We start from the raw sequence: 12,584 nt of genomic DNA on the forward strand, positions 1-12,584 counted from the left end.
GACGACAATCAAAATGCCATCGCCTTCAGAAATCTATCTGGTAATAACGGGAGTCAAGTGGCACACTCAATAATAGATCTACCTTTGCCAGATCACTTTAAAAGTACATTCATTTTCTTATTTTGTAGCACCGTGTTATCATTTTCAAAATGCTACGCCTTAAAAACTTGATCATTGAGATATGGGACACTTTCAAATTCGTGTATTTTTTACCCTAAATTCGTTTCTAAATATGCTGACATCTTTAAATGCCATCAGCCAGTGCACGCCTTCTTTTAGTCACTGCACAGAGGAGTATTTGACTGAGAAAGCTGGCCGTAAGTCAAATTTTCAAAAACCGTTATCAAGAACATTATATTATATCATAATATTCCCTAGTAATTTCTGTATTAGATGGCAACCACGTTGCGTGTATTTACTAAAGTTTGGCAACATTGTTAACTGTCAAAGGTAGGGGATTTTAATGCTCCTGGCTGATTTGAAGGAGCGCGTGGAAACTAAATCATCCAAACATATTTTGGTGTAGATGGATCCATGTACTCTAAAAAATATCAGTCTTATTAAACTTAAATACAAAGAAAAAAAATCCGCGATTTTCTTACTTTTCAAAATTGAAAAAGTTCGTGTTTCCAATCCGTCCCAGTGAAAACTCTTTTGCCCTGATTAAGTTTAATCCAAATACTACTAGATCGATGAAAAAACTTGCTCATAATTGCTCCATTTTGAAAACCGAGATATTTGAAAAATTTGACATTTTTGACATTTTTCCCCTTTTATTACATAGTCCGTGCGAAGTTCAAACATTTACAAGCATATTTCTTTTCGAAATAATTTGTTATTCTTGGCAAGATTTAGGTTACTTAGCTGTGAAACAAAATGATGTTTTTTATTGAACCAGAGCGCTTCAAAGTGTTTCGGCACCAGCTGAGTCATTTCGAAACACAGTTGAAGCAACATATGTAGTTCAATTCTGCACGAAAACAAATCAATTCGAAGCACTTTGGAGCGCTCTGGTTCAATAAAACCATCATTTTGTTTCACAGCTAACTAAACCTAAATCTTGCCAAGAATTACACATTATTTCGAAAAAAATATCCTTGTAAGAGTTTGAACTTAGCACGGACAATGTAATAAAACGAGGAAAAATGTCAAAAATATCAACTGGAGCAAATATGCGCAAGTTTTTTTCGCCGATCTAGTAGTATTTGGGTTAAACTTAATCACGGCACAAGAGTTTTCACTGGGACGGATTGGGAACATAAACTTTTTCAATTTTGAAAAGCGAGAAAATGGCTGATTTTTTTCCTTGTATTTAAGTTTAATAAGATTAATATTTTTTAGAGTATATGGATCCATCTACACCAAAATGTGACCCTGACCGCGGTTTATTTAAAAAATAGGATATTTAAGTCAAAACAATTTGAATCACTAATGTTTGGAAAATTTTGTTTCCACTCGCAGCTTTAAATCAGCCTAGAGTATTAAAAAAACCCCTACCTTTGACAGTGAACAGCGTTGCCAAACTTTAGTAAATACACGCAACGTGGTTGCCATCTAATGCAGAAATTACTAGGGAATATTATGATATAATATAATGTGCTTGATAATGGTTTTTGAAAATATGACTTTCGGCCAGCTTTTTCGGTCAAATACTCCTCTGTGCACTGCCTCGCTGGTGACTGCTCCTTTCATCTTCAGTTCGAGTTTCATTGTAGCACAAGATTTTCATATTGGACGGAATTTGTAACAATTTTGCGGATTCGGCTAGTTTGAGATGAAATGACTCTTAACAGGAAACACTACTGCGAGACGTTTGAAACGGATCCAGGAGGAGGGTCTTGGGGGTCCGGACCCCCTCCCCCCGTTGTTGAGAAATATTGAATAAGTTTCAATTTTATATTAGTTTCAAAGTAAAAATCATTTCAAACCAAATTTAGCCACCAAAACAAATTTTAATTAAATGAGGTATTGACGCATAACGTATTCTACAATGTTCATTCCAAAATTAAAATTTCGGACCCCTCCCGAAATTTTTTTCTGGATCCGTTGCTGGTTCAAACACTCTAGAAACAAGCCGTTGAAGAAATCAAGAAAGAAATATGGCGAGAGTGGCTGGAAACTGATGTAAGTCAAACTGGTCGGCATCTCTGGATCGATTCCTGTTTCGACAAGTTACGATATTAGCAATAATTGTGAGTAGACACAGCACAGCTCGGTCAGCGAACTAGCAACGGGACAATAAGGAAAGGAAAAACACGAACGAACCACACGAAGTCAAAGAAAATCGGGATATCGTTGTCAGGAAAAATTTTACTGCCGATAATATCTTGAGAGCCGGAGTTGTTGACAGCTATATGGTTCACGAAAACGGGCATCGATATCGAGAGAAATACCGCCGCCGAGGAATTCTCAGCACCAGCTAGTATATGAATAGGAACGAGTTGCACCAAGAAGGATAAGAAAAAGTAGTAATGGAGGAAACATGAACGATTAACACAAAATAAAAAGAGCAGGAGCACAATCCATCCTGAAGTTATACCTAACGATGCACCCGGGGAATGAGGATTAGGGTAAACAGCAGGTTTAGATTTAATCGGTAGGCTTAACTACTACAAAATACTGCTTTAAGATTCCGATACTACCACGAGCCAGCAGGTAACGATGTTTGATGAAGAATCCTTTTCGATAACAGAAATTGACTCAATTTGTTGAGCTGGATCGATTGATAGGCAAGACTCGGCCCTTCCCGGCTCGGAAATAATCTTCAGAGTTTAAGAATTTATGTACCTTTGATTTATAAGAAACACTAAAAAAATCTAAGTTTTATCGTTGACGTAATTGCAAACATGACACAGTTTAACAAACCATAAATCACGGAATGACTAAACATAACCGCGTTCCGTTTAATTTTTTATGAAACATATACTTTACATACGCAATGACATAAAATTACGCTTAGTACCATTCAGAACAAACACCTTATGTGGAGTAAAATTACGTGATTTGCGAAATTCAATGCCATGTAAAATTAAAATTAAACGTAAAACTATGTCATTTTTAATGCTCGTATATGTCAGGGTCATAAGACGTAAATTTACAGGTAAACAAATCAAAACCCTACACTCTTATAAAAAATTAAAATTACATTTGACGTAAACAACGTAGCGACGGATTTTTTCTATCTGATAATAGGATTTTACATGTTATAATATGTAAAATTAAATAATGTGACTTTTATGATGTAAAACTCAGACTGAATGACCTAGGAAAAGCCGAACAGCTCACATTTTTACATTTAATTAAATGTAAATTTTTTGTGAATTGGGACGCTCCTTTTATGTGAATCTGGCAAGACGTAAAGTTACAAGATTTTTTTTGCTGTGTACCTTCCCTTGAGAAACTTTCTGCGCACCGGCCTGGTAGCACGTACTTGCTGTTAGGGTAACTGACTAGATTTCGCCAACATGTAACTGGACTATCATGAAAATTAATGAAGTGTAAAATCCGTTTATTAAAGCACTCCCTTTCATATACTATTCATAGTCCAATCAGTCAAAAAAACCGTTTTTCTTACTGAAGGAACAGACCATCGCCAAATATTTTTTGTGTGAACATATGCACATGCCATGCTATGCATTCATGATGGGCAGATTCTTATGTGAAAGTACTGGAATTTAACGAGACCTACTGGAAAACATTAAGCGGAAGAGGGTCAGGAGAATACATCACAACCGATTGCCAACACATCTACGGCAAATCAATCCAACTACCATCATCTGAACCACATAAGGTTTCCAAATTTGTGGCAAATATTCAGCTGAAAACACAGCATCAAGCACCGCAACATCAACAGCCAGCACCTTCAGCGCGGGTTTTGTGACCTTCAAGTGCAAAAGACTACGAAAAACATCTGATCGTGAGCCCGAAGCATTACCGATTAGAGATTAGCAGACTAGTTGTGTAAAAAGAACTAGATCACAAGAACTATTTTTTCATTCAGTTGAATGTTTAATTGTATATAGCGAATGATTGTCGAAACAGATCTGGAAAGGCCGGAAGACACATGCAGTATAATTACGGAGCGAAAACTCTCGTTGAGCGTTTGCCAGCTGAACTGTTACGCAGGTTCGTTGAAGAGTGGCCAGTTGTTCATGAAGAAATGACTGAAATAGAGAGTGAGAGAAATTTTTCTATTCTTCTTGAATGTTGTTCTTCGTTCGTTCCAAATTAAGAGAGCATCAAGGTTAGTTGGTAGGACTTCGGGTCAGTTCATTGTCATCTGTTTGCCCAAAAATTGGTCCCTTGCATTTGGCGACCTGCTTTAAGTGAACTGATCAATCCCTTTCTAAGCGAATTAAGTAAGTTCTACTGTGCTGTGAAAAGGAACTCCCTTTCACTCTTTTTATTTGAAGAACCAGTTATCCTAAACCCTTCACGAACGGATTTTCCATCTTTACGTGAATGATAAGAGAAAAGTAAATGAACCTCAAGATGCAGCAGGCGACCAGACAAGTGTTTCCCCGTCGCGAAACAAGTTATAGAAAGTAGCACGTACGAAATCCAACGAAGACTTAACATTTACTTAGCCGTATCGAATAAACGAATTATAAAAATAGTGATCCATGCGATTTAAGGCTATTTTCCTTTAAATTTGTAGTGAATGCTGGATGCAATAATCAAATCTTAAGTGTACCTAAAATATAATACTTTAACTACATAGGGCATATTATGAAGTCCGAAGACTATTACTCCACCTTTTCCTGTTCTCTCATATTACTAACGATTTGTCGTCTATAATTACCCGATAGATACCTTGCGATTCTGGAACAATATGAATGTTGTTCAGTAAACGCTTATTGAATTCCACTGTTGTTAGCTAGTCAGTAAACAATTCATCGAATTCCCTATCGGAACAAAATACAGGTATGGTGTCGATACAAATTATTACGGCACGTGCTGGAATCCAATTAGTCGAATCACATTCTTTCTTCTGGCAATTGTGTTTTGTTCCGGTTTTGCCCAATCACTTAATAAAATCTAGCATAAGCTAGATCTCGAAAACACACCGCCCAACGAAGTTTTTCTGATCATCCACTATCCAAAAATGAACATTTCACAACAGATAGTGCAGTAATGTCCCAAATAGTTGCATGTTGTCCGACTCAGAAACAGTTTTCTCCTTCAGAGATAATGTAGCACCAATAACTCTATTTGCTGATTTCAGTATAAGCATCGAGCATACGCTGAATGACACTTCTTGGCACTTTCATCAAATGCACACACACATTCCCAACAGGACGTGCCTCCGAGCCACGTTTCTTTCCTTCTGGCAGATTTAATAGATTTTTAATGTTATAAGACTTATTTATATTTCAGCATTATCCCACTATGTTCCGTCACAATACTCACGCGGGAACGACAACAACGGCTTAGCAAGGGGGTGACGATAGGACGAGCCAAGCGGATAATATGCGCCCAGCATAAATAGAGAGGCTGTTTATAATTAAATACTTACTTTATTTTCATATTTGTTTTATAGCGATGAAGAAATTGCTGTAGATTTCGAGGCGCGTGACAGTTATATTTTGGAAGGGGTGCTAATGTGAGGGTGAGTTTTTATTTGACAGCCCAACCAAATGAACGACGTGGTTGCAAAGAAGTGCTTGAGCTTTGCACATGTTCTGGTTGGAATATTTTCCGGTTGCGGTAACGGTTTGTGGGGGAAGGAAGATTCAACGAAGATAAATCATCTTTCGTATATTTGACACCGAATTAAACATCATAAATTTCACTAATCGGTTGCCTAAATGGTTTTAGTGGTACAATTGAGGGCAAATGAAATGATTATTTCGATAAGATTATTACTGTGTGGTGAAACAAACTGTAGAATTCCTGAAATAATTCATTACAATGTGATAGGGACTTAGAGCTGTGCTTAGAGGATCTTTTGTTACGCAAACAGTTTGAAAGAAACCTGTAAATTTCGATCGACTACGCTGTATCAAAAAGAATCTATCAATTTCAGAATGTTAGGTGCGATATTAATATTACATGACCACAGCGTCATTGGAAAAAACCTGTTTTAATCCACCTAGCGGTGCAATTGTGCCTTTCTCATTTCTCTAAACTATGGCACGGAGGTTTTTTATGTTCAACATAATTGTGGAAATGTCCATTACATTCTTAGTACACTTTGCACTTATACACAATGGCATGCCAGCCACGAACTTGATGAGCTACGTGTCGACGGTGAAACACTTGAAACAAAAAAATATCATACTCCATTAGCCCAATCAGCATTAGATCAATGTTATCTGCTTACTAACTCATTTTGTCATGCGGGGGTGGGTATGTGAGGAGGGCGAAAGTCCCATGAACGAACGACTCCCCAGCTTAAATTGGTATGCTTTGTAATATAGTGGTGGTTTAAAGATGATGGGGTTGAAAGGGAGGGGTATGAGGTGGTGGTCTGAGGGATGATTTAAGGAGATTTTTAAAGGAGGGGAGTGAACAGTAGAGGGGGGGGGGGTGTAACCCCTCTCCGTAAACCATCAACTACGCCCCTGTTAAAATCCAGAAACCTTATGCGAGTCGAAAAAAAATTTTCCGGGATTAGGTTGACGTTTTTCAGAGTGATTGCATAACCTTTCTATATGAGAGAGGCAAAAATGTGCCAAAATCCAAAAAAGATTCCTTCGTCAATTTTTTTTCGAGTTTGCATCAAATCTCGACGTTTTATGCACCTTCAACACATTTAGCATCAAAAATAAAAATTCTATTTTTAATTTTTCCTATAGTTTATATGAGAAATTTCCGTGTGGCCGCACTCTGAAACCCGTAATTCCGGAACCAGAATTCCGATCGATCCAAAATTCAATAGCAGCCGATGGGAAGGTTGCACCTTTCATTTGAGACTAAGTTTGGGCAAATCGGTCCAGCCATCTCTGAGAAAGATGAGTGACATTATTTGATACATACGCACATACATACACACACATACACACACATACACACACATACACACATACATACACACATACACACACATAGACAGACTTTTTCCGATCTCGACGAACTGAGTCGAATGGGATATGACACTCGGCCCTCCGGGCCGGGATTAGGTTGACGTTTTTCAGAGTGATTGTATAACCTTTCTATATGAGAAAGGCAAAAATGGCAACCGGCAATGGGTCTTGAACCGGCTATCATTTTCCCAGTAAGTACACCTATCTACTAACTGAGCCATACCAACAAACAATTACTTGACAAATGGCATAAACTTAGCTTTGGCGTAATAGCTATCACAGTTCACCGAATTTATTCTACAAGTCTATGTCCTGACAAAAATACTCGATGTGATGCTGTTTACTTAAAATATAATATTAATTATGTTTAGTTTTAAGTTCCAGCCATCATCTATACCCTTAACGTCTTTGAGGTATTCTATTGGTTTTCTATATGTTCAAAGTTTGCAAACAAGCGAAGGGTTCGCAACTGAATTTCCAATTCGGGCTCGAGTCATACTCAGATACAAAGGATTTCCGCTTCAACCAAACATGCCCATCATTTCGATCCAGTGAGCACACAAATATTGGTTTCGCATCGAATTGCGCCACAGGATCACATTTGGCATTGTTTAGAAAAGGTACATATAGCATACAGTAAGAGTGACGTAAAATGCAATATCTCGCTTCGGTTCGGTAATACATACGACGTACCTCCTGAGTGGATGCCAGCAGCGCCGCAGTGAAATGTAAGCAGAAGCTCGGTTTTATCGATTCCATTCTTCTCTCAAATCGCATTTGGGTGCTGTGGAATGGAAAATGGAACCGTCGCCGCAACGCAGTCTCCCTCACGGAGTTCGAACCACATATAGCGAGTCAACAGGGGATCGAATCGAAGCGAACAATTTATTTTATTGCCTACAGTTAGTACACAGAAGAGCTTCGAATCATTGGTTCCCCAAAAGCATTCGATGTGTATACGTATTGATACATCAAGGATCTGGCATAGGCATCAATAGGAGATGGTAGCACCGATGATGATGTGTGGATTCTCTGCCCGGTGATTGGTTTTGCATTCAGCTCACATCAACCGACATCCAGCATACATTTCGAAACGAGTGGAAAATGCTCAATTTTTGGTTTGCACACAATGTGCCGCCGCATTTCCGCTCATATATACTATTTAATATTGACACAGGATATATTCAATATTGAATCGATTCCCAGTCCAGATCAGTGGGAACCACCCGGAATTAGATCCAATAGCCCACTTTATTTGCGAAAATCGTACACGAACCGCACAACAATGGGAAATGAAAAGCTATTTGAAGTTTTGGATAAAATTTTCATTGAGTTCATCTCGCAGAGATGGATTTATTTCTATCATTTGAAGGAATTTTACATAGACCAAATTTCAAAAAAACGCTGTGCTCGTAAACTATTCGCGGAGATTCCCGGATACGGTTTGGTAGAGAAAACACGCTTTTCTTTTTGCATGTTCTTAAAAACGGCGTCTCGGTGAGCTGCAGAAGAATGCCCCCATGCTTCTGATATTCGTTCAGCACCTCTTCACGACTTATATCCTTATTCATATCATTGATGTCGTTAGCGGATGTAGATAAAACAGTGGAACAAGGAAGCGCTTTTAATATCAAATCATCGATAACTTTTCGAACACCTCCTTCATCTATCACAGTGGAATCTGTGGTGGATTGACTTATGCTGTCTACGATACTGACACTGGAACAATAAACAGCCTTGAGTATCAATTCTTCAATAATTGTTCGAACACCTTCTTCATCTAGCACATTGGAATCCGTGGCGGTAACACTGATACAGTCCAAGCTCATAATTATCAGATCAATTATAATCTCACGTGCTTCTTTCATACTTAATAATCCAACTTCTTTCAGTGCCTGAATTTTATCCTCCAAATCTTTTAGAAACAAATCGTCTATCATGAATCGCATTTCAGATTCACCCATGGTGTCAGAAGTATGTACCGATGACATCGAACCGCTTTCCAGATCATCACCTTCAACAAATCGCACCACGGAATGTACTAGTTGATCAATGTTGAAAATTTGCTCAACATTCCGTATCCCAAGGCTTGCATAGAAAGGACCAATACGTCCTGCTAGTTCGGGTAAATCATCCAGCGTCGAAAAGCGCATCCAATTGAAGTCTGAATAAATCTCCATCACGCGTCGATTCCGCGCCTGAATCAGTCTCGTGTTGAACACCATCCCGACTGGTTCGGAAAGACGGTAAACGCCGTTAAAACCAATTCGATCTGATCTATAGATGGCCATTCCAACATGTTGGGCAACCCGCAGATCTACCAGATCTTCTGCCATGCTTTTTGTTACGTTATCCCGAAGCGTGTTTCCTTTCGCACGGTAGAAGCCTTCCGCATTTAGCTGCACTACGTGATCATACATGCCGCAATATCCGGTAAGTCCACCGCCAAGATTCAATACCAACCGGTGAGTGGTCTCAAGTAAACGAGCTTTATCACTTACCACTTGATATCCGATTCGAACAACATTGTTGAACGACACGCTAAATCTAACCTGTATCATCAAATTGCAGCAATCATCCAGAACTACGTTGGTTAGGATCAAATCAGATCCGTTGACGTAAGGTGACCAAATGCGTTGACCCCAATCTGTGCGTCGCTTCAGCGGTGCCGATTGAATCGACGACGATAGGTTCTGGCTGGCATAGTAAAGATAGGCTTTCAATGTTCCACTACCAAGAATCACTTCGTCCGAGTTGAAATCCTTGTCCGGTGGACGTATGCCTACTATCGCTGCATCCAAAGTAATTACCTCGAATGTGAGCCGGTTTGTCGTTTCCCATGTATATTTCTGCACTTCGCAGCATTGCCCGGACTTTTCATCTGTGAGTTGACCAAATTTTGAAACGAATAATTTTATTTTTTCCGAGCTAAAAATCTCTACCTTGTCGGTCATTTCACGGTTTTACTTTCGAACTGCCTTGTAAGGTTGCTACGATCACTGCTTAGTGCACAGTAGAGTGGGACACGGTTATATAAAAAAAAATAAAACTTTGCTCCGAGCAACTTTCTTTTTGAGTACCATTTGGGTCCTAAAACAAGTATGCAAATTCTTATGGAATTTTTGTTTTTGGCAGTGCACTACACCGGTGTAGTCGGTGCTACACTCATTGAAACTTTGGTGTAATCAGTCTTTTTTGCACTACACCGGTTTAGCACCAAGAAAAAACGAAAACGCTATTGGCTCGATAGTTGAATCTATATTGTTTCGCCCACTCAAGTCGTTTTTTCAAGTAAAGTAAAGCATACAGCAATGAAGTCTTCTAGGATGTAATGATCCACGACCTCCATTTTGATGATATAGTTAAAGTGACTAATCCCCCTTGAAGTGAGATATTTGATAATTTTTTTAAAGTATTAAAATCAATATGAAGCATTCAGAAATATTAATAAGCTTGTTTTTGTGAATACCTTTACTGAAAACCAAAAATCTCTATTTATAGTACACGCTAAGTTATTGACCGTTGTTTATGAATGACCTCTTAAAACTTTTATTCAAAATACCTTCTTAAATATAGTAGATAAAGCTTCAGCACGTTCCAGAAAGAAATTCTTTTAATCAAGATACATATCTTTACAGAAAAGCTCATAGGTCTATCTCCTGCGACTTAGAAGCTAAAATTAGGCAAAGTTTCAAAAGTAATAACTATCAAACGGGTAAAAACGGGCTACATTACTAAACTTAGTAAAGTTTACTTATCTCCTGTTGTCTCCAATAGAATTATAGATGATTTGAAAAAAAATATTATTTTTCAAAAGATGTCCAATATCTTCGAAAATACTCGATATAAGAAAAATGATGCGGTAACAAAAATTATGTATTTTTACGATTGAAATAACTTCGTAGAATATAGAAACCCGTAGGAATAATAATAGACCTTTCTCGTCAAAAAATTTTATATGATAGGATGCTTCCTTTTTTATCCCCAATTCGTTACTGCCTATTGCCCCGATGATTTGGTACCTCTAACTATTGAAAAATCAAAAATAGTGCAAGCTGCTCATTTAACTCCATATTCTGAATACCTATCTTGCCTTGTTTCCCCATATTTTTACACCATTTGGATGAATTTCCTGTGGGGAATACTAAAAGGATGCCAGATCTGCATATATATTAGTAAATCTGCAGATTTTGCATTTTCACTGCAGATCTTTTGCAGATTACAAATATTTAGCAGAACAAAGCATATGCCAGCCAATTTATACACCAGCCTTCAATATTTTTGATCATTTAAATTATATACATACTACATTTCTACGTCGCATTTATTGAAGATTTTTGTAGCAATCGGCAGACTTTTATATTTTTACTGCAGGCTATTGTTTAAATAGACCTGGCATCACTAATGCTGAACTGATTCATTCATATACCTGTCAATAATATAGAGCATTGTATGACAATGCTCTATATTGCTCACTTTTCTGACAGTTCGGTGTGCTTGCTTACCTAAGACTTGTTTACACGGACTTTTAAAATTTACATTACTTGAATACTTTCGATGCTCTTTGAAAGAATATCAACTCAAGAGGGATGAGGATTGGAACAATGGTAACCTGGTTCATACATTGACCAATCGGCGCTGGATGTAAACCCCGGTGGCATATGCTGAATTGTAAGATCAAACATTGGGCTATGAAACGATTGCTTTCTGGATGATGGATAAGGATTTGTACACATTTGTTTGTTTGCTCGTGGGTTAATTCCTAACAAGATGATCCGATTGATTATTCCTTTTAGGGGGTGAAGTTTACCTGAACTTTATAGGTAACGAATTCGGTCGATGATAAGTTGTTGAAATGATTTTGATCGTTCAATGCCCATATCGAAGAACGTTTCCATTGGTCAGAAAGCCTACCAGCGTATGATAGCTGCAAACATGAGGACAACAAGGTTATCGCTTTCGAATGGAACAATTATTTATTATTCGTGTTCAAGATCCATTACAGCAAAAGTTTCGTCGATTATCGCATTGTCGTTGATTTGGCCGGCAAATGCAAAATAGCGCTCGGCACTGACGATAAGGAGTAAGAAGGATTTGATTGGATCATAATAATGCAGAGCATTATACATTCTGGTAGAATATCAGGGAGGAGAAATTATATGTAAATTTATATTATATCCCGAGTAGCCATCATTTTGACACCGCAATAAAGCTATCTGCTGTCTTGTTCAAATTGGCACGAAATAACTAGGCAGCGAATGATAAATTTCATAGTCAATTTATTTACTTTTTCGGAAGGATAAGTAATTAGTATGTTGTGAATATATGTGTCGCCGGTGCCGTGTGTTATGGTGGTACCGGACGGAACCGTTGGTCAGCAGACCGTCCTTGTCGTACTGGTCATAGATGCGAGGTTTTTTTCTCATCTGATAGCACTTGACATGCTTCGGAGATCTGTCTTAACGCTCTCTACTTAGCGCAGGATACGCGAAACCGCTGCTAGCTTTCGAAAGAAAATTCCTAGCTGCTGCTACTCTATCAGTCTCTCTGTCGACTGAG

At 38.2% G+C, this 12,584-nt stretch overlaps 1 protein-coding gene across 1 annotated transcript; it reads right to left on the reverse strand.

Annotated features, from left to right (window-relative positions):
• Window positions 1–8,359: 8,359 nt before the first annotated feature.
• On the reverse strand, window positions 8,360–9,980 carry LOC131679487 (uncharacterized). Its single transcript, XM_058960222.1, has one exon. The coding sequence runs from the start codon at window positions 9,977–9,979 to the stop codon at window positions 8,360–8,362; it is 1,620 nt and encodes a 539-aa protein (XP_058816205.1). The 5' UTR covers window position 9,980.
• Window positions 9,981–12,584: the final 2,604 nt, after the last annotated feature.

This window comes from Topomyia yanbarensis, chromosome 2, assembly GCF_030247195.1.
Source record: "Topomyia yanbarensis strain Yona2022 chromosome 2, ASM3024719v1, whole genome shotgun sequence".
Lineage (NCBI taxonomy): Eukaryota > Metazoa > Arthropoda > Insecta > Diptera > Culicidae > Topomyia > Topomyia yanbarensis.